Genomic DNA, 23174 nt, shown 5'->3' on the forward strand with positions numbered 1-23174 from the left:
AAACGGTTACAAACAACATGCTGTGGTATCTTGGGAGAAATTCGGATCATAAGTGACTATTGGTAGTGTTCATAATTTATATAATCGTGTTGATTCAAAGCTGGTTCTTTGAAATATGTTTTTTTTTATTTTTTTCAACACTTTTTAATGGATAGAAAAAGAGATACGGTGGCCGATGAAAGAAATTCTTCACAACTGTAACTGATCTAAGAGGGTGCCATGAAAACCAAAATAAACAATTTAAAATCGGCTGGTGCTGGCAGGTGATTTTATTATATCTATATATTTCTTTCTTATTTGAGCGTACGATATAAAATATGTCGTTTGCTCGATTTCATGCGATGTTGTTGAATACTTTTAAGTATGTAAACATCACTATTCACTGAAACCACTTAGCTCTCAAATAATATGAATTCGATTTTTTCCCCTCACAAAACGGGGAAACATATTCCAACGTAAATAATCTAGCCTTCTTGCTTGTGTCTATAACGTGCTTCTTTCTACGGAAAATGAAAGCAAACACCAGACCTATAACATTATGTGTCATATATGAGCTCTAACACATTCGTTCTCAGTATTTTTAAATATAAACTGGTCAGTAAACAGGGGTCTATTCAGATGCATATTGTGTCCCTTCACAAAATTCTACATTGTAAAATGGCCCCTACACAAAATTTTGCAATCTGAAAATTAGACATTTCATATCATTTTTTTTTCAAACTTCTTTCATCCCATTTAAGCTCAATCAATTCATCTAAAAGCAAGCACAGTAAGCAAAATATGCTGTCTGCAAACTGCCACAATATTGACTTAAGGTGTATGCGGCAAAATGTCAAGGTAGGCTGTAATTCAACGCTGCATACATATTCTCATTATAAGAAAATAACAGGATGTTGTCATGACAGTGAACCAAATTCTCTGCCAGATAATCTTCCTTTTGTAATCGTCGTACATGCATATTTCCATGACAGTATGAAATCAGTGTGTATGCAAGATGTTTTATTTATTTATCTGTATGTGTTTTTCACTTCAAACTTAAGAATTAAATTTTATTCTTTATGCATTTCTGGTATTCTTCAAGACTGATTAATTTGACAGGCTTTCAATAACACTTGCCTGGTCCTTAACGCCATGCCGGGAAAATGGAGGTTAGGAAAAAAATATTCAAATAAAAAAAATTTGAAAAAAAAAAATAGAACCGACTTCAAAATTGCTCTAAAAAGTGAAAAATAATTTTATTCTTTAAACACCATCGATAATGCTTTTAAACATAATTTTTGAAGTTGGCGCAAAAACAAAACGTAAAATCCAGTGTAACCATGCTTCGTTCATATCTTTTTTCAGAAAAGCATCCAAAGTTACGAACGAAACATTTATATTGCTATTCAAATATGCCGTCATCAATGCATAATGTATGTGATAGTGAAGAAACTGGTCCTGGTTAAATTTATAGTTGTATTTGAGTTATGGCTGTGAATGATTTTATCTATCGTTTTTGCGCCAACTTCAAAAATTATGTTTAAAAGCATTATCGATATTGTTTAAAGAATAAAATTATTTTTCACTTTTTAGAGCAATTTTGAAGTCGGTTCTATTTTTTTTTTCAAAATTTTTTTATTTTATTCTTTTTAGTGCAAATGTAGGTATTTCAGAAATAGTAAGAAGTTACCATCATGAAACTTCACATTTTTTTCTTAAAAATGCTCCATACTAAAAAAAAAAACTATTGACACACGTTAAACTTTAAGCGATTGGCACTAAAAATTTATCTTTGTTCCTCTCTGTAAATCATGCGTAGTTAATTTAATTATAACCATTTAAGTATTACGTTTTTCCTAACTAATTTACATTCCACAGCATCTAAGTTGCTCATGATGCAATCCTGTATTTTCTTACTTAGTCCCGATCATCTGTTATCGGCATAGATGATAATGATAAAAATACTACAGAGTAGTTGAGTCAAACCTAATGGTAGCATTGTGAAGGCTAAGCAGATCCTAATCACTGCATCACCTCGCTTCCAGGTTAGGTTTACCCCTACTATGGAGCAATAGCACTGAAGAAAGGAAGATTTTGATAATTCACATAGGGTTACTATAAATCAGCAGGGTTACTAAAATAAAATTATTTACGCCAAAAATGAGACGACAGCACCAGATTCCCCATTATCGAAATATCCCTTGTAGAAATTTGATGCTTGCTTCAGAGAAGCCTTCATTCAAAATTATCATTACAATTACTATTAATGTTACTGTTATATGGCACCAAACTTTTATAACAATGAGTTTCCTATTGTCGCGTAGATGAAGATAGCGAAGACAATGTGAAAGCCAAATGAAGCGAATACTCGTTAGTCTCAACTCGAGATTTTTATTCAGAACTAGCCGCCTGCGGCGACCAGCTGGTTCGCCTTCTTACGCCATTCACCTTTCTGTGCAAGCAGCCACCTACGGCGGCTGTTTGGCTAACTTGTCATTTATCTTTTTACTTCAAGTTTGCCGCCTTCGGCGGCTGTTTAAATAAATTTGGCAGCAGCATTGATCAATCCATCTCTATCTTTTTTTGTGCCATTCACATTTTTACCAAAGGTGGCCAAGATTGCCGCCTTCGGCTTCTATCTACCTTTACGATTTATCTCTAAATTTTCTTATGCATCTCTATTTATTTTATCCTCATCGCCCATTTCCTAATAAAAACAAAGATCACTCAAAAAACCACTTTTTTTATTTAAGTAGAGCAAAAAAAAAGTTATTTCCAAAATTCCCCGTAGTGTGCAAAAAGTAGCGTTTGACAAAGATAAAAAAATCTCGCTGTTTTTATTGCATTAAATGCGCACAACTATGAAATGTAACGTAATATAGATACAGCAAAAGGTCCAGCTTGGGGGGGGATGGAAAAAGAAATAAATGCAATCCCTAAATAAAACAAAAAAAAGGAAGGAAAAACGGCAAGCGCTGCCGGAAAAAACATGTGGTCATCACGTCATAAAATGTAGAAGTAAGATATATAGTAAAAAAAAAAAGATTAACATTGTTGCGATTAAGATTCCATCGTAAATATTGAATCGAAATACAAGTAGTAACGTCAGAGGCATAAAAGATTGAAGAACGCTTTTTTCGACCGATGAGTGAAAAGACATAATGTGTTCAGCATTAAAAAAATTGTAAAAAAAAATCCTATTGCGTATTTTTAAGAACTTTTTTTTTCTGAAGAGGGCGAAATGTTTTGACTATTACCAACTTAAATTTTTGAAATGAGGCTTTGATACTTCTCGCAGGATGATATTAGAAAAAAATAAAACCCAGGAAAAAATGCAAATTAAAGGTTTTTTTCAAAAATTCATAAAAAATACAAAAATTGCTCGATCTTCAAAACTTTTTCATTCATCATGTTAACAATTAAATTTTCTACACTATAGTACAAAAAATATTTGTGTGGTGTGATTGGTTCGGGGTCTGTGAGGTAAAAAGTACTAAAAAGTGCAAAAAAACACATAAAACATTAAATAACTTTTTTTCTAATTAAAATATCAAAAATCGAAGCCCGAGGTGCACATCTTCGGAAAAAAACTGTACCTGTATACCAAATTTCATCTTTCTAGGCCTTACCGTTTTCCCGGGAAGCGCGCCACACACACACAAACATCTTATTTTATTATATGTATAGACCACGAATGAACGTTACATCTCCTTATATACAACTTGAGAAAGTGCTGGAACTTTCCAGACTTGGAAAGATACAGAAATTAATAGAAAATACGGGAAACAGTAGAAACGAAATTTTAGTAAAATTCACTTTTTCCTAGTCTGGATTTGAACTCGGGTCGCTCGTGTGGGAGGCGAGAATTCTACCACTGAGCAGTGGCGGCGCTAGGCGTCGGCGACTGCCGACGGCCTCGCGCAGATAGGGCCTCGCAAATTCTCAGAAGTAAATTCTCAAAAGTTTTAAGAAATTTCCATGTTTTCAATTGAAGCTCTTATTAAATGCAACAGACACAAAAGTAATCAAAATAGTGCGTGCAGCGGAGACTGCACAGAGCCAGCTTTAGCAAATGCGGGGCCCAATTCTGTAGGAACCTGAATTTAAAATATTCACTAGCTACAGCTTATTGATCAGCTAACTCTATTCCCCCCCCCCCCCACCCCGTACTATTTCTTTTCTTTTTCTCTTGTTGAAAAATTAGAAAATATTCAAAATGCTGCTCCTCCGAACACACACCCCCTCCATACACGCGCGCACCGATAGCATTATGGAGCATCTGAAATTTCGTTTCGAGATCTTAAATTTCGCGATATTTCCAACTTAAAGCTAAAGCCCCCAAATACTAAACAACATCGAAAATCGCTTAAAATTGCGTTTTTGTAGCTTGAATTTCAAAAATTACCAAACCTAATATTACAAAATATGGCCTTTTTAAGGCTTGAATATCAGAAAATATTCGGGCAAGGGTCCCCATACCGCCTTTCTTTTATATCATTAGCAATTAGGTTTTTTAAACTACATCAACAAAAAGTTTAGGTGGACTGGCTCCTGAATGTAAAATATTGCTAAAGTTTTTAGAAGCATAATTTTCAAAATTTTTCGAGGGAAGAGCTCCCTCATTTTCCGTAAAATTATCAAAGTTTGTCTAAAATTCTGTTTTTGAAACTTCGATTTCGAGAATTTGCAGGGGATTGATTTTGACCTATTTTTTTTAAACAAAAGAATCGATCTGGGACACTCTCTGACCCTTTAAGTCAATAAAAATGGCCTATAATTGCGTTTTTAAGGCTTCAATTTCTAGAAATTTCCACCGAGACCTCTGTAAATTTTTTCCCCTAACATCAGCAAAGAGAGCCTAAAATGGCGTTTTTAAACTAAAAATTTTAAAAATTTTCCGGGGGAGGACCCCCGGACCCACCTTTCTATCAGGTCATTTTTCCTCTTTCAATGTGCCGCCCCCTCCCCCCACCACCAAAAAAACTTTTTGATTGCGCTACTAGTCACGAAACGTTTTTGTCCTAGCAATTAAGTGAATTGGAAACTATAAGTGCCAATAGTTAGTACAAAAATTAATTCCGTGAATTCAATGATTTGTCTGAAAATATTTTATGATTAAAAGGGCCTCGCAAAACTGCATCGCCGACGTCTACTTTTGCTCTCGCGCCGCCACTGCCACTGAGCCACCGTTATCAACGGATGAAAAGTGCGAACTTCGCTACAAAATCATTTAATAGGGAAATTGCATAAAATTTACTGTTTTTTGCCAATAACTTTTTTTCTAAAGAACAAATATGGTCAAACAAAGTAATGGGACCTAAGTTGAGCCATCCCCTATCCATAAAAAAAAGAATCATCAAAATCGGTTCACTAGGTGAGACGCTATGAGTGGACAAACAAAAAAAAAACATACATACGGTATGAATTGATAACCGCCTCCTTTTTGAAGTCGGTTAAAAAGATATATGTTCAGATTAAAAATGAATATAAGTTCTATATATATATATCTGATTAGCGTTTATAAATATTTTAATTTTGTGAAAATATTGACTAACAGTGTCATTTGTTATTTTAACAAGAAAAATATTTTCAGTAAATTACCGCCCATTAGCCAGGGCTAAAGCAGAAATACGTGAAATACACCGCCAGCTCAGTCATTTCCAGCCGAGGACCGCAGCTTTGTGCTTATTAGCACTCATCAGCCCGGCATAGGAAAGTGACTGAGCTGGAGATGGAAAACCTCTTAAGGAAGCCAAGAGTGCAAAACAAACTGGTAGCTATTATAGAATTAGCAGACCAGACGAGTGACCGAAGCAATGGTTCGGTTCAACTCGAAGATTGAACGCAAGGCAAGGTATATTCAGTAAATTATCGCCCATTAGCCAGGGCTAAAGCAGAAATACGTGAAATACACCGCCAGCTCAGTCATTTCCAGCCGAGGACCGCAGCTTTGTGCTTATTAGCACTCATCAGCCCGGCATAGGAAAGTGACTGAGCTGGAGATGGAAAACCTCTTAAGGAAGCCAAGAGTGCAAAACAAACTGGTAGCTATTATAGAATTAGCAGACCAGACGAGTGACCGAAGCAATGGTTCGGTTCAACTCGAAGATTGAACGCAAGGCAAGGTATATTCAGTAAATTATCGCCCATTAGCCAGGGCTAAAGCAGAAATACGTGAAATACACCGCCAGCTCAGTCATTTCCAGCCGAGGACCGCAGCTTTGTGCTTATTAGCACTCATCAGCCCGGCATAGGAAAGTGACTGAGCTGGAGATGAAAAACCTCTTAAGGAAGCCAAGAGTGCAAAACAAACTGGTAGCTATTATAGAATTAGCAGACCAGACGAGTGACCGAAGCAATGGTTCGGTTCAACTCGAAGATTGAACGCAGGCAAGGTATATTCAGTAAATTACCGCCCATTTGCCAGGGCTAAAGCAGAAATACATGAAATACACCGCCAGCTCAGTCATTTCCAGCCGAGGACTGCAGTTTCGTGCTTATTAGCACTCATCAGCCCGGCATAGGAAAGTGACTGAGCTGGAGATGGAAAACCTCTTAAGGAAGCCAAGAGTGCAAAACAAACTGGTAGCTATTTTAGAATTAGCAGACCAGATGAGTGACCGAAGCAATGGTTCGGTTCAACTCGAAGATTGAACGCAGGCAAGGTATATTCAGTAAATTACCGCCGATTAGCCAGGGCTAAAGCAGAAATACGTGAAATACACCGCCAGCTCAGTCATTTCTAGCCGAGGACTGCAGTTTCGTGCTTATTAGCACTCATCTGCCCGGCATAGGAAAGCCCTGGGGCAATTCCATGGTGTCAGACGTAAAAAATGAAGAAAAATTTCTCAGTTTTAATTCCATTTACCAAATATAAACTGTTCCAAAATGATCAAATTTATTTACAAGATACTTACTACATCCCACTGAATAAAAAAAGCATGTTAGTTTTTCAAAATAGATCCCTAAAGCATAAGTTAAAAAAATTTAAAGACTTGGTGTCGGACGTAAACACACAAATAGTGAAATTGATGGTTCACTTAAAAATTATTAAAAGTCTGTGAATTGGCTTATATTTTAATTTTAAAAACAGCATAATTCTAAAGTACACTTATGATTGAAGCATATATTACAGTTTTCAAATGATATTATAAGGAATAAAATTATTTTAAAAAATATTTTTAGCCTGGTGGCTTGGTGTCGGACGTAAATTTTCAGTGTCGGACGTAAATTGTTTATATTGGATGTAAACTATTGCTCTTAAATGTAAATACATAACAATGATTACTGTTATAAATATGTAAATTATGGGTTACATATACTGAAACAAAATTTACGAAGTAAATTCAAAAGTAGGGTTGATTGGGGGAAGTGGGACATTGGGGTAAGTGGTTCACCCCCCAAAAACTGAAATATCCATATGGTTTTTATACTTTTTTACATTGATCATGTCATGGTTCATCATAGTGATTAGTTTTGCATGTATTTGGGTTAAGTGGAATTTTTTTCTAGGTCAGAGAGAGAACTTAGTCAAAATAAAAAAAAAATCTGAACAATATTTTTTGGCGAATTTCAGCAGCATTTTTCAAAGAAGTGTTTCCCGGTTAGCATTTATTTTTTATGATCATTAAACATTCATGTACAGTTTAACTTAAAGTGCATACTGCAGTCAAAATTTTTGAGTAAAATATTATTAAAAACTGTTTTAGAGGAGGGGCTCCACTTACCCCGTAAAATTTTGCTATAAGGCGTCCCCACACTATGGGGTAAGTAGTCCCCCCCCCTAACAGTGGGGATTTAAAAATCAAAAGCAACTTTGATGAAATATTTGTATTACTGAAATACAAGACAACTATGATGACTTAGTAGGAATTGATAGTTCAGCTACAAAAGCTGGTGATTAGTTATTTGTGAAACTTACATGAAAGAAAACTATCAAGATTTATATGGGTTGGATGTTGATAATGGTTCTTCCTTAGCCAACTTTACATAGACGCCGTCATTTAGTGTTTCTAATTTCTTTTTACACTTATAGTTTTGGCAAATTTGTCAAAATTGATCTTAATCAACTGTATTACGTTCATTCAACACACCTTTTCTCAAAAGGGGTCCTACTTACCCCTATCAACCTTAAATGTATGTACAATAAATTCACTAAGTTGCTTTTTATGCATGTTTCACTTCAACTTTGAAATTAAAGGCAAAAAAAGGAGAAACACAGTTGAAAACATATGCTATTTAAAGGAATGTAACAGTGTCGGACGTAAAATTTTCTTTACGTCCGACACCTAGATTTTAGTAAAAAATATTCACTTGTTACAAAATAAAAATAGGTTACATCAAAGAGATTGAAATTCTTACTTTGTACCCAAAAATACATGTATGTAGCTTTGAAATTATTGGCTCAGCATAATTAACTGCCCATTTTGGTGTCGGACGTAAAACACTTAATGTACCCCAGAGGAATTTTTTTACAAATCAAAATGAATTATATTTTGACGCATTTTTGCAGCATCACCAGCAACACTCTGTATCTTTAAATGGTTATTCATCTCAATTCATAATATTAGCATGAATGTTTTGGAAAAAACAGAATTTCTTCTCGAGTCTCCAAATATGGCTTGAAAATACTCAAGATGTTGACCTTGGTTTAACCTGCTGTAACTTATTTATAACTGAAGTGATCAAATTTTATACAGGCATTTCAAAATATACAACTCTTTACCTTTAAAATGACACCTCATTTGTTTACATATTTTAATTTTGAAAATTTGATCATCTGGTTGACCTTATCATGGAACTGCCCCCTGGCTAATGGGCGTAATTTACTGAATATACCTTGCCTGCGTTCAATCTTTGACTTGAACCGAATCATTGCTTTGGTCACTCGTCTGGTCTGCTAATTCTATAATAGCTACCAGTTTGTTTCGCACTCTTGGCTTCCTTAAGAGGTTTTCCATCTCCAGCTCAGTCACTTTCCTATGCCGGGCTGATGAGTGCTAATAAGCACAAAACTGCAGTCCTCAGCTGGAAATGACTGAGCTGGCGGTGTATTTCAAGAAATATATTGTTTAATAACAAATAATTTTATAAAGTTAAATGAAAACTAAGTAAGCAAGCATTTAAGCAGCAATTTACCGCCCGCTAAAGAATTTACCATAGCTATTCAATAACTAAAACATTAACTTACCTCTCTAAAAACCTAAAATAATTTATTTTAAAAAAATTGCAAACAAATCGCAGTGATGATGATTGCTTCTGAATTGATTACTTTATTGGCATTAATTAAATCCATTCATAATGATCTACCATAAATAACCAGCACATATTATTGGCAATACATTTTTTTTTTTTTTTTGAAAGAAGGTTACTTTCGGGATTCATTAATTTTTTTCCTTATAGTGGCTTGCTTTCAGATTGGAACTGAATGGGGAAATTTATTTTTGTTTTGTTGCAAAATAAACCTCGAATTATCCAGCATGCCGAAAAATTCAAATTTCCCGGTATACTGGTGAACCTCGCTTTTTTCTGGCATGCATAATTAAGAAAGGTAGTATGGTGCAACACTTGATTTATTTTTAAATTTTTGCTTCTCATAGTATTATAAACAGAAAAAATGCCCAATTGGGAATTCTTGAAGAAGATTTTAAAGCACATAAAACAGTAAAGATAACAAACAAGAAAATCATGTCCATCTGAGTTGATGTCAGCATTAAAAGTATTGCTTGGATTACAATTACACAATTAGTCAATGAATAAAATTAAGCTTACACATTTGCTTGAAGTGCTTTTAAGAAATTATTTGCTGGACTTCCCTTGCAGTTAGCGAATTTTAGGAAAGAAAAACATTTTTTTTTTGGCCATTTCTGCCATTGATTGCCAAACGTCAGCGGTATGACTTGCAAGGTCACGGCCAGGATTTTGTTTCGGAGGGAAGGGAAGTCATAAATTTTCGACGAAAAAGTCACATGTTGGTATGATTTTTAAAGCATATAGCACATTGGTAGACATATGGCAATGTGGGGGGGGGGGGGCAAAACAGAAAAATTTAAAAAATTAAGAAGAAGAGGTAAAAGGCAGGCGATATTATTGGTCTTTTTTTTTCCCTTTTTTTTTTTTTTTGGCATTTTTTCTTTTGAACAGTAATTTTACTGAATTACTAAGAGTTAAAGTTACTTTAGCAAAATGTGAGAAAATGTTTTCTCAGATAATTTCAATATATTATTTATTATCATTTAGTCAAAATTAAATAATGTACAAGCTTTGTTGGTTCAAGAAAGATGTGTGGTGTCACGAGCGGCACTGTCTTGGCACATGCTACAGGGAGCCTGGCTCGGCACTGTCCGTGAAGTAACCAGTTTTTGACAGTTCGTTGTGTCACTGGTACCAACGGCAGCTTGAATTTCTGCTGTTGACGCAGTATGATGCGCCTCAGCCTTATACCAGGTGGCTGCCCGGAGCCCAATCTTCTTGAGGCTGTACCATCCTTGGACCACTGCTCCTAACAATCATGCGCAATGGATACATTCTGGCCAAGTCTTTAGGCAATATCAAAGAAAGAAAATCCACTCTCGTAGCCCTATTGCACGACCTTAATCAAAGTCTGTGAGCTGTTGATGATAGCTTCTTCTTAAAGACATTCTTGTCCAACATCAACACAGTACCTCGAATTTCCCAGAAAAATAACACTCACGAGCTTCACAGCAACCCTTTAAAGCAGCCCTAACTGAAAAATTCTAAATGGATGCGCAAAATTTCAACTGATGTGTTTTTCAGATGTATTTTGTTTATATAGCACGTCTTTCTTGGCATTTTTTTTTCTGCCCGTGTATTCTATTTCAGGGGTTCTATCCCCCTCAAGGGTGATAGGGGTGATAGCACACCCCTCAAATGATATGTAGCGCACATCAACCCAGAACAAGAACCCTTCCAAAATGAGATAAAAAACCCCCTAAAAATTTTAATTGCAAAGTCTGCACCATGAATCCCCCACTCCCTGGTAAGTCCCCCCCCCCCCATGTCTAAGTTGATGCCAACAGAGTGCTTACATTGTTATGTCTGATTGTAAGAATGCATTGCTTTGGTAAGAGCTAGTATTGATGAAAATCCAAACATGCCTACATATAAACAATTACAGCAAGTAATATTGAGGAGAAGCAGATGGAATCATTTGCAGAAAATGAGTTTTTGCTATGAAACTGTAACACATGTACTTCAAATTAAAATGTTTGAAGTGTTTTGTAATGATTAAATCAGAAGATCAAACTTGGACACCCAGTAGCCGCGTTCACAAGAGACTTTTGTACCTTGCATTTCCCCACTCCAGCTTTGAAAAAAAGAGACAGTTGGAAAATTCACCATTCACATATGAAAAGAGCTTGTACCCTGTGTCCAAGAAAGCAGTTTTTATCCAGCATCCTTTGCGACTAGACCCAGATAGTAAACAAACTCGTTTCGCAAAGTGCATTCTAAGTAAAAACCCTGCATTTACTCCAGTCAAAAGCAGGAGGAAGAAAGATCCACATGTACCTGGGAAATAACCGGAATGCGGTTACAAACAGGCTTTTTCCATGGTAGAAAAGATCCATGTGAACGGGGCTAGTATGTAAATGCATAAGTTAATTTCCCTAAATTTTAACCCTCTTAGCAATGACATCTTTTCAAGGTGCAACTAGAGTACCACCAGGTCTGCCTTCCGACCAGAATCCGTATCCTGGCACCCAAAGTTTGGACATTGGCCCCAATTCTGCTATGGGCCCAGTTGGAGTCCAAGAAAACCAAGACAGCATGGAAAATTCCTCTGGAATGAATCAAGGTGGTTCGCAACAGCCTCCACAGTTAAGAGATATTAACAGAGCGTTGCTCTGTCGACTTGGACAGGAAACAGTTCAAGATATTGTTGTTAAAACAACTGAAGTCTTTCAGATGTTGAAAATTTTACAGGTATTGCTTTAGTCATGTTACTGTAGTTATATTTCTTAAATTAGGAGTAAGTAGAGACAAATATAAAAATAATAACTATCCATTCCACCTTGAAAGAATTACCAATTGTATAACCTCGATTTAACGATTGTCAAGGGAATAGGAAAAGTTATTGATAAATTAAAGATATTGTTAAATCAAGATGCATAGACATTCAACGCAGTCAAATCTGGACTAGTAAAATACATCATTAAATTGAGAAAATCGTTAAATTCGGTATTGTTAAATCAAAGTTTTACTGTACTTTAAAATTGCATGGGAATACTATGGAATAAGTGGCAGATGCTTCAAAGAGATTGAGGACTTGCTTCCGAGAGATTTTCTCACTAGTACTGTTTTAAATACATGACTTTTTTTTAACGTGTTTTCCATATAGGACAGTTTTTGGCCTGCTTTTTCACCTATTCAACTTTTTGAACTGCTTCTGCCACTGTTCAAAACATTTCTTATTCTCTGTCTGAAATATTATTTCCCTTTCCAAAACTTCTCTCTGTTCTCTAAAATTTAAGTTTTATTTCTTAGCTGTTTGCAGGTTTGGATGTCTGCCAGTAAAAATTTGTTTTTTCTGTCTTTTTCAGAGCATGGTTAAAACTACAGTAAACTCCTGATTCAGCGGTCGGTCGGATTATCTTTGGGTCTTTTCGCAATTTTTTTTAAAAAACATATGATTGTGTTATTGTTTGCTTTTATATTTTATACATATTTTTTACATGCAATGTAGCAATGTTTTTAGTTATAATTTAAATTTACGTGTTAGTGTTATTAATATTTTTTTGCCATACACTAAGTATCGTTTTACCTATCATTCGGACTATCTGCGGTTTTGCTTGTCCGTGGTTGCATTGTCACCCTATTACATAGATAATCGGAAAATTACTGTAGTTTTAACTGGTAACGGGTAATAAATAGCATAAACTAAAAGAATCACCTATGTTGATTATTATCAAATGCAATATTCACTGAAAATTATGTAGGCATTGTTCCAAACCTAAGTTCTTCCAGGCAAACATAGGGCTCCAAAAGCTAAACTGTAACAAAATAAAAAATGCCAACTTTCATATGTGTACCTCGCTCAGGGTTTCAGCTGAATTCAAAGGTTCCTTTTCAAAAAAGCCAAAGTTGGTAAAAAAGCTTCAGCAATATGTTAAAGGCAAATGAATGCATTCACATATGAGGCAGTGAGAAGCAAAGGGATGCAAAGTGGACATTTTCAAGTTTTTGGTCCTAGGTAGGCTTTTATCAAAAACTGTCTCTAAATCATGCTGTATAGCAGCACTTATCAGAGCTCTACTAGTACTATCTCTTGTCCCTAAACAGAGGAGAGATTCACTTTCCATTTGTACTGGTTATCTCCAATTTTTTTTAATTTTGGCCATTAATTCCTTTGCCTCTCACTGACTCATATCATTCTAAATGCTCTATGGGTTTCATCTCCAGTTGAAAACTACACTTAAAATTCATCCATGATGTCTTTGAAGAAATAAAACACAGTAGAGGTTTTTTTTTGTTCTTTTTAAATTTGAAATAAAGAATTCAAAATTTTGATTACTAATGAAAGATTATTTTTTATTTGGTACAAATTCCCTCCTTCAAATAATGTAATTAGTGGGGGACATATTGTCCATTAAAACAAAGCATTTGAACTTTATAGTAACTAAAAAAACATAAAATAATAAGATTAAGTTGAATATCGCCCAAGGGTGCCCATATGCAAAATTTTAAAGGGGGGGGGGGGCTCAGATATTTTCCCTGTGGTTTAGCAGGATATTTTCCCCATAGAAACCGATTTCAGTACAGATTAGAGTTATTAAACTTTGACATTTTTAATAACTTAATCATTAATTGATGGAGAAGAAATGTTTTTACATTTTTGCAAAGAAAAAAATTATTAAAAGTAAGGAAATTCTAATTTCAAAAGGGGCACTTGAGCCCCCACTTGCCACCCCCCCCCCCCCATAGGGGCACCTTTGATATTGCCATGCTTGCTTTTTCTTGGATCGTACATCATTTGATATGATTATTATTTGAGCAAAAGAAATGAAAATATCTCGGTTCGTTTTTGTAGTTGAGGTAGTATTTTCAACTTTAAGTGAAAAATGCAGCCATAGAGAAAACCCTGACCTTGCTTACAGAAAATTACTCTTAATAATTTGAGATTATTTTTTTAATTAATAATTCCAAAAATTTAATGACAAACTTTTTTTTTTTTTTTTTTGCAGCCTCCAAATGGCACAACACAAAGCCTTGCTTCGCAAGAAGAAAGAAGACAGAAATTGCAAGATCAAATAAATCTTGTGAATACTTTATTTAAGAAACTAAGAAGGGTTTATGAAAAATGCAATGAAAACTGTGCTACAATGGAATACAGTCATGTTGAAGTAGATGTAAGTATTTTTAAAATATGAAACTAACATCCTTGATGTCCAAATGTAACTAAATTTATTTGAAACCAACGACTAAGAATTAAATGATAATATTAGCTGTATGTAAAATTCTGGCAACGGAAACATTTGTTGCATTTCAAGCCTTTTGGGGATCTTGTTATCTGTAGTATGTGCATTTGACGTAGAAAAATAAAACAATTTGTAAATTCAAAAGAAAGATGATTAAAGACAGTATTTATCTCAATAGTTCTTAAAATCTCAAAATGTAGCTCTATTAAAATTAAATAGTAATATTAAATTAAATTAACCAAAATTCAGACCCGAAGTGGTTTTTTGGGGGATAAAAGTAGGAAGTAAGGAATCAAAAATTTAAAAAGTAGAAAAAATAGGAAGAGATAGGACTGAACACACGTCAAGAGGAAACAAATTTAGCGTAAACTTTATTTCTAATGTAAAATAAACTAACAGTATTTTTGATTTAAAACTGTCGCAAAAGATAAACTAACAGTATTTTTGAAGTATTAAAGGGATTTAATGAAAGACGAGTCGTAAAAACAAAACGAAAGAAACAAGCTGACAATTTTCAGTATGAAAAATAAACTGGTGGAAACAAAGATACTATAAATACAAAAATATGAAACTAAAATCCAAACAAGGAAACATCTTTTAACAATACAGTAATAAAAATTTTAAGTGTGAAAGAATAAAATGCAATATAGCGATCGAAAAAAAAAATAAAATAATAATAATACTTATTTTTGGTGCAATAAAACCATTTCTGTTAAAGATTTGTTTTGTCAAAGACAAAAACATTTCTTCGAGAGCATCCATTTATCATTTGAAAATACTAACACTTTCAGCTCCTGTTGTCATAAACTGCGATACAAAAAGAAAAGTAAATATTAATTTAGTTTTAGCAGGGGTCTGGCCAGAGGATATTTGGGTCCGTTAACGGACCCTTCACAAAAATCCGATCAACGAAAACGGACCTTTCACAAAATCCCGATCAAACAAAACGGACCTTTCACAAAATCCCGATCAAGCAAAACGGACCTTTCACAAAATCCCGATCAAACAAAACGGACCTTTCACAAAATCCCGATCAACCAAAACGGACCCTTCACAAAATTCTGATAAACAAGTATGGATCTTTCACAAATTGTTTTTTGAAGGAGCAAATCTGAAAACAAAATAACGCAATATTAAACCGCAATATTAAACCGATAATTTTTGGAACCTTTTTTTAAAGTCAAATTAGAGGGATCAGCTTATACAAAATCTGCTAATTTTGCAAAAAAAAATCGGCACTCTTGTGATGCTCCTGCAAGCGATAAATTGCTACTGCCAAATAAATATCATGCTTGTTGTTTGCTTCTTGGAAAGAAATTAACAGCTGGAAATAAGTTTGGTTTCAAATAATTTTGTTTGTTTTATCACAGCTAATTAGCAGCGGTGTTGTTGTAAACTTTTCTGAAAAGGCGTTTGTTAAGCACTTTTCTCCCTGCTGATGATTTAATAAACAATAATAATATATATATCAGCGAAATGAACTTAGAACTGCAAAGGGATAGTAAGGGTGGGGAAAAAATGTGATCGCTTCAGATAGGGTTACCAACTTTAAAATTATCGCCATTTAGCGTCTGGCCATTTAGCGTCTGGCGTTAAACCTTTATAATGACTTGATTAGAAAATATTCTCATCATTTTACCACCTTGTCAATATTTGCGTTTTTAAGGTGCGGTGCAATGTTCAACTGTTATTTTGGGAGAAAATTATATGGGTTTGATTTTTCGATGCTAACAAAGATGATTAGCTTTAAATAAACTGTTTTACTTGCCATTTTTTTCTTTAGATATCGACATTTTGAAAAATACAATCTTTTAACATCAGATATAAGAATCATATTTTGTTCTTTTTTCAAGCTAACTTCGTTTTATTAGGATGCAAATAAATGAAAAGTCTATTTTTGTTAGAACACGCACTTCAAGTTTTTAAAGCAAAATTCCATTTCCTTTTATGAGTCAAAAATTAAAATGCTGAATCAATGATTTAATTTTATTTTTGCTTTAGCTGTGTCCACAGATATTAATGATATGTTTATCATAGGACTCTAAAATGCAATTTAAAAATAATTTTATCAAAAATATTTCTTTTACAAGCCGTTTTTATACCTTTGATGCCTTTACTTTGAGAATTGCGATCTCTTTGCATCCGCTATGGGATTCCGATTTTTTTGAATTTTTGATGTTTTGTACGCTTTGTTAAGAAGTAAACAAATAAAATCTCTTTTTATTTTTGTTGAAATCATGGAATTTATAAGTTTTAAACGAAATTCTGTGCTTTTTTAAAGAGTGTCTTGGGTCAAGAAGTTAAATGCTGAACCCCCTCGTCTGAATTTTATTTATTTATTTATTTGTTACAATTATTTTAAATGCTGTACAAAAATATTTCTAGTATAATTTAACATAATGTAGAATGGTAGATAAATATTGCTACTTGAGGGAGCGATGCCGCCCCCCCCCCCCCCCCCGCTAAATACTAGAAAAACACCCCAGAATGATATTCTCAACATAGAAGAGGAAAACACTCTACTTTAAGTTTAAATGATGTAGCTTGTACCTGCTCTAAATTCTAAAATCTCGATTTAACAAAAAAAAAAAAAAATTTTTTTTTTTTTTTTTTTTTTTTTTTTTTTTTTTTGCGAAATTATTTATTTTTCACAAAATTAATTCACTTTTCACAAAATTATTTCATTTTTCACAAAAAAACCCCTGTGAAAAATCCTGGACAGACCCCTGTTTAGTTAAAAATAATCAGCAGCTGACATGCATACTTGCATAAACAGGGGCAGATGCTTGAATTTAAAAATCAAAAGGAAAAAGACTGAAAATGCAGAACTAAAATAAATTTGTTCTTAAATATGGGACATACTTAAACGAAATAAGTAAACTAAAGGGTTTGTATTATGTTATATATTTTTAGCATTCAACAAATTTTTGTTTCAGGAACGTCATTTAGTTGGGTCAGTGGGGTCAATCTCTCCCCTCCCTGGCTTTAGAAAATTTGCTTAAGTGTACAAGTTTGTGCGGTTTCTGTTGTTTTTAGACAAAATTTGCATTCAGTATACATCCTTCGCTCGCCATCCCCGGGGGAAAAAATCAAAATGACGGGCCAGTTTTAATTTTAATCAAGCAATAAAAACGTATATTGTTTTATTGGTTTGATGATCTTTTACCTCCTTCTTTCAAAATTTTTGTCATGGAAAAAAAAGGAAAAATCTATGCATGGTAAACATAACATTTTTACTCAATCCTCACCGTACAACAAAAACATTCATCCGGAAACTGTTCACAAAATTGAGAGTGAGGGGGGGGGGTGGTAACTCCTCAATATTGATGAAAAATCAGATTAGAAAATACCCATTAAAAAGAAAAAGAAATACAGTACATATTTGCTTGTGGCTCTATCTCCCTCCCCCCCCCCACCCCAACTTTTAAAAATGTGAAGAAATAAAAACGGAATCTCGCATTTAAATTGATTTCCCCATCTAGGTTTTGCCTTTTTTTTGCAAATACTCTTTGCAAGGAAAGAAACTGAAATTTTATAAATTTTATAATCATGTATCCTATTTAGAACGAACAATAATCATATTTATGTATGAAAAAGTTACTTTCTGCGATTATTTTTGAAGTGCTTCGTTTTTGCGAATTTCTGTTATATGTCGCTTTTATTTTGTACTAACATCAAAAAAATATGTACAGTGTACAGGTTTTTCATTTTTTGCTTCCTTTCGTTCCTTTTAAGGTTTTACATTGCCTTTCTGTTTAGAGCTCCATTTCCCTTGTAATCATCTATACGAAAAATTTATGAATAGGAAATTCGGCTTTTCCCGCACTTTTTGAACAGTCGGGCCGTTTACTTTAATTAAAGCTTCTAATTGACGTGTAAGTAATATATAATTGCATCAGAATGTGCCAGTATCCATTTCTTTATTGTTTTGTTAAAACAGTAGGACTGAAGTCGGGGCGATAAAAAGAAAAGTCGATCATAAATGCAGCAACGGTGAAAAAGTCACTTACGGAAATTTCACTTTTAAACACGCAGACGTTGCGGTCTCCTTCCAGAAATTACTGTAGTCAGTCAATGAAAAGTTCAGGATTCGCTTGTTTCTTTGCTTTTCAAAATTGAAACATTCAGAAAATTATTGTTGCGGCATTGTAAAAATGAGAATCAACGCACAGTTAGAAGTGCTATACTAAAGAAAGAAAAAAGTAGGAAAATAAGGAGAGAGCTCTAAAAAATAGGAAAAAGTAGGAAAAATAGGAACTCTTCGGGGTCTGAAAATTAAACAAACAAAAAAAAAAAATCAAGATCAAAATGTGTTGTTTCTATTTAAATTATCTCTTTATCATTAAGTAGTTATTTAAAATGATAAACTGACTGGTACTGATAGTAAGAACCTAATGCAAAAAATTTGCGTTTAGGTTTTGTTTGTTTCATCTGTCCTGCACTAAGCTAAAAAAAAAAACAAATATTAAGAACACCTTTTATACGGGCTATGACTCATCTGTGAGCATGTGAACTAAATGACATAGTTAATTCCTGACAAAAAGGTTTTTTTTTTATTATTGGAGAAAATAACAGATCTAGAATCAACTTATTATTAAGGAAGATCTTGGAAGTCTTGTGTGTGTCTTAGTGTATGTCGGAAAGAGTAAATGTTTGTACGCTTTTGCGTCGTGAAAACCATTGTTGACAACAGTGAAATCTCAACTGATGTGATCATAGCTGCGGCTTTCGATCCTGCACATACGCTCTCAGAACCCCCTCCCTCTGTTTGATGGAAGTTGATGATAGGTAAAGGATTTATTCATCCAATCCATATTTTTACAAAATTTTGTATGGTTGGTGAAGAATACTGGAATGATTTTGACTTTAATGAAAAAAATGCATTGTTTCAATTAATTTGCATAAAGGTGTATGTTCGTGCCGTCACGTGTCATAAAACACTTAGAAGTGTTCAATATTAAAATCTTGTTTCTGCAACATTCAAGATTATTGTTCATTTGCTTTTATTGCATGTAACTTCAAAAAACATTTTAAATATTTAACTTAGCATTTTTTAAAAGTGAATTTGAGTTCTAAAAATACTTTTTCATTTAGAGCTTGGTCCCTTTGAAAGATGAAGTTGACTCAAGACAAGAAGACAAAAAGACTAGTGAAGCTATGAAGCAGTATACTGAAGAATATAATGATTTAGTGGAGGTAAATGCACTGTATTTAAACTTCACCCCACCCCTCTTTCCTAATATAATTTGAACACTAGGGTGGTCCAAAAAAGACCCTTTTTTAAAAATTTCTGATTTTTACTGGTCTTACCCTCTTATTTGGTTTCTTTTATGTAAAAAATTATTATTGTGAAGTTTGAGTTCATAATTTTAACTTTTAGAAGTAGCTCAACAGCTTCAAAGTTCTATAATTTTTGATTTTACGCAATAAATGCAAAAAGAAAGAAAAATGCTAGAAAAGCAATAAAACTTTATTTCATTTAATCGTTAATATTTTGTAAGTTGAAAATTATAAGGCAACAATTATATTGAAATCACTATAGGTGTGATCGTGCTAGTAACTGCCAAATTGTTTTTTTTTTTTTTTTTTTTGCTATTGTTAATAAGCGTAACAATGCTTTTTGACAACCTGCAACAAGAATTGAAATTGATCTTTGACGATTATTATTTTTCCATTAAACCCCTTTATAATATATATTAATTATTTTCAGCAAGATTATTAACAGTTAGCTTCCTTCAATAAATTTTATTACTCTTTGATAATTCCTTGAAAACTCAAGATTTGTTTGACCTCCCAAGTTTTGCATGCTAAAACGTATTGGGTTAATTCATTCTTTCAGGTAATAAATCTGATCATGTAGTTAGAAGGTTCTCAAATTTCATGATATTTTTTGGGCATAATCCCAGGTTTGCCCAATTTTTTCATTCACTTTTTTAGCAGCTTTACCCAACTATGTTCTATTCAAGTGTGTCACTTGATTGTCACAAAAAGAGCCATGCAATTTTTTACTTCGTCTTCAATATTTTTGTATTGCAATTATGAAATTGAGATTTCTTTAAATTGAAATTGTTACATAGTGCATTCTGAACAATAGAAGCGTTCTAAATAAACTCTTCTAGTCATGCTAAAAAATATCCCCCCCCCCCCACTCTTGCATGAACGAATCTACGGTTTGGGTACGCAAAAATTTCTGAAACTGCTTCAGAGCTGATAAAAGGCACCAAATTGTCCAGAAGTAAAGTGCCTAGTAGGTCTTAAACATTAAAAATTACATTCATAAGCAATGAAAAGAAGTAGTGCTTCAAGTATTTACTTTCAAAAATAATTAATGAATTGAAATCGTTTACATTTTATTCATATAATGTTTGAACACAATATGAACAGATGCTATTGTCGACGGTTTAGGGTGACCCCTATGATTTTCCCCTTGTATCTGCCACTGCACATAATGCCATATATTTGTAAAAATTTGTTTAAAATAGAGATATTTAAATAAATTCAATGTATTTAAAGGATGCAGAGATTTGAAAGAAATGTGGATGCCACAATTGCCAAATCTATTAACTCGCCTTTTATAAAAATTTATCATTTCTGCTTTAATAGTGCTTTATATATGCTTAGCATATGAATTTATATTAAAGTTTTAGTTCAGTACATTTTTGACCATATGATGACAGAAAATGTAACATAAGGGCCTGTTTACTCTTGTGGATAACACCAGCTTTTTCATAACTATTCTCTACTTTTTGTTTTATGGAGTTAGTCGATTTGGCAAGTGAGGTATCCATATAATGAAGTAGTTTTTAAAGGTTTAAAATTCCCTCAAAATAAAAAGCGTTGTTTAAGTTGCATTTCAGGAACTAGCAGCTAATGCCCCTTTTATGTACAAATACATTATGAATGATTTGAGTTCTTGCAGTGATGTGTTCTAATAGGCATTTTTGATTTTCTGCTGTTTGTATTTCCTTTTTGCTCAAAAGAGCCAAAGTGACATGTGACACCATTTAGTTTGGGCTTTAAATAAAATACAATTTTCTTTAAAACTTTCTATTGTGACACAACACAATGGATTAGGAAAAGTTTCCGGAAGGATTAAACTTTTTTTTGAAAATACAGAGAAGCAGTTAGCAAAAAAAGCTTGTTTGAGGGTCGAAACGACCCCTCCCGTAAATTCTAGTGTTAAATATCAATGAAAATATGCATGAATTTTTAACGTTAGGAACAGAATTGGATGTTCTTGATAAGAAATTCGACTCCATATTTATTATGAGTAAGACTTTTATTTACAAGAAGTTAATCATGAGAAGGATCGGAGTGCATTGACTCTGTGGCACTATACTTGTGCCATAAGTATGAAATATGAGTTTTGTAATTCCCCAAGGAGAAATACGAAAAACATTCGACTCTGTGGCACTATATTTGTGCCATAAGTATGAAATATGAGTTTTGTAATTCCCCAAGGAGAAATACGAAAAACACATTCATCTGATTCATACTCTGCATGTGGATTTTCTCGACTTAACTGGGAAGTGACATAAGCAGCAGATGAGCCGACCTCGGCACAAATAAAATGACAATGTGGATACATTATCCATACAGTAGGTGTAACAAATTTATGAAAAAGTTTAATAGAATATTGAATTATGCAGTAAGTTTGTTGAAAAAGAAAGTACTTACTATATGATTAATTTAAATATTTAAGTATTTTTTTTTTCAAAATTATTTTACAAAAAATAAACAAACAAGGAGATTTTCATACAGAACGTTTTAAGTTACTTGATTATTCTATTTTACTGCACAGTGACTTGCTTGTTACATTTTCTTTCTGTTTTGTCTGCTTTTAGCAAGTAATGATGAAGAATAGGCAAATCAAAGAAATTATTGATCACCTGAGGTCATTCGTTTGGGATATCAACACCATGTTGGCCACCAGCAAAACATGAACAAAGTTGATTGTATTAGCATTGTACATTTTCATAAAAGTGATCCTGATTATCTGAATGCTTTTCAATGTTCATATCACTATTTTTTATGTGGTGATATATATATAATGTATGAAAATAAGTATACCATGTATTTGTGTATTTAATGTGATATACAGTCAACTCTTGATGACTCGAAGTCCCATGGGTCTGGCAAAAACCTGGGACTAATCGGAAGTTCCTTTCCCAATGATTATCAGTAATTTTTATTGCATCTTGAAACATTGTTTGTAAAGCAATTCATTAAGTTTGTAAACACAATTTGACTTATAGCTTGACCACGAAAAGAAGGCGGATGACCTTAAATCAAAAACATCATTTGTATCATTTGTAATAGATTGTTAGTTATTATTTTGGGATAGATAGAATTAGCGAGACCATGCCTCTTACCATTCGGTGCTTTCTGGCGGATTCTACGTGTTACAAATGATACAAATGATGTTTCACTTCAAGGTCATCCGCCTTTTCATGGTCAAGTTTTACCACGTTTTCAAAATTTTCCAGGTACTGCAGTAAAATATTTCTCCACAAACAGCTTCCATAATCACTTCACATGTAGTTACATTTTCTTCAATATTAAAGTAATCTTTTGTTTCTGCCCAGACCACATTTTTGCTTTCAGATCAGGTGAACGTGGAGGTCATTCCATGAAACCACCATACCGCAAAACTCGTGATGTTACAAACTTTACCCCACATTCCCTTAACAATTGCAACCCAAAATCATAAGTTTTAAATCAGTATAAAGGCACAAGTATTCACCAGTTAATGCAGTTTAT

At 33.6% G+C, this 23174-nt stretch overlaps 1 protein-coding gene across 2 annotated transcripts; it reads left to right on the top strand.

Moving 5' to 3' along the window:
• Nucleotides 1–146: 146 nt before the first annotated feature.
• Nucleotides 147–23106, top strand: LOC129225847 (mediator of RNA polymerase II transcription subunit 30-like). 2 transcript variants are annotated; one of them, XM_054860369.1, is made up of 5 exons: nt 147–263; nt 11645–11922; nt 14181–14345; nt 19509–19610; nt 22259–23106. In XM_054860369.1, the coding sequence occupies exons 2-5, from the start codon at nt 11731–11733 to the stop codon at nt 22355–22357; spliced, it is 558 nt and encodes a 185-aa protein (XP_054716344.1). In that variant the 5' UTR covers nt 147–263; nt 11645–11730; the 3' UTR covers nt 22358–23106. The 2 variants fall into 2 exon arrangements, with proteins under 2 accessions (XP_054716344.1, XP_054716343.1); XM_054860368.1 differs by having other exon boundaries at nt 157–263; nt 11627–11922.
• The last annotated feature ends 68 nt before the right edge of the window (nt 23107–23174 follow it).

Source organism: Uloborus diversus, chromosome 7 (assembly GCF_026930045.1).
Source record: "Uloborus diversus isolate 005 chromosome 7, Udiv.v.3.1, whole genome shotgun sequence".
Lineage (NCBI taxonomy): Eukaryota > Metazoa > Arthropoda > Arachnida > Araneae > Uloboridae > Uloborus > Uloborus diversus.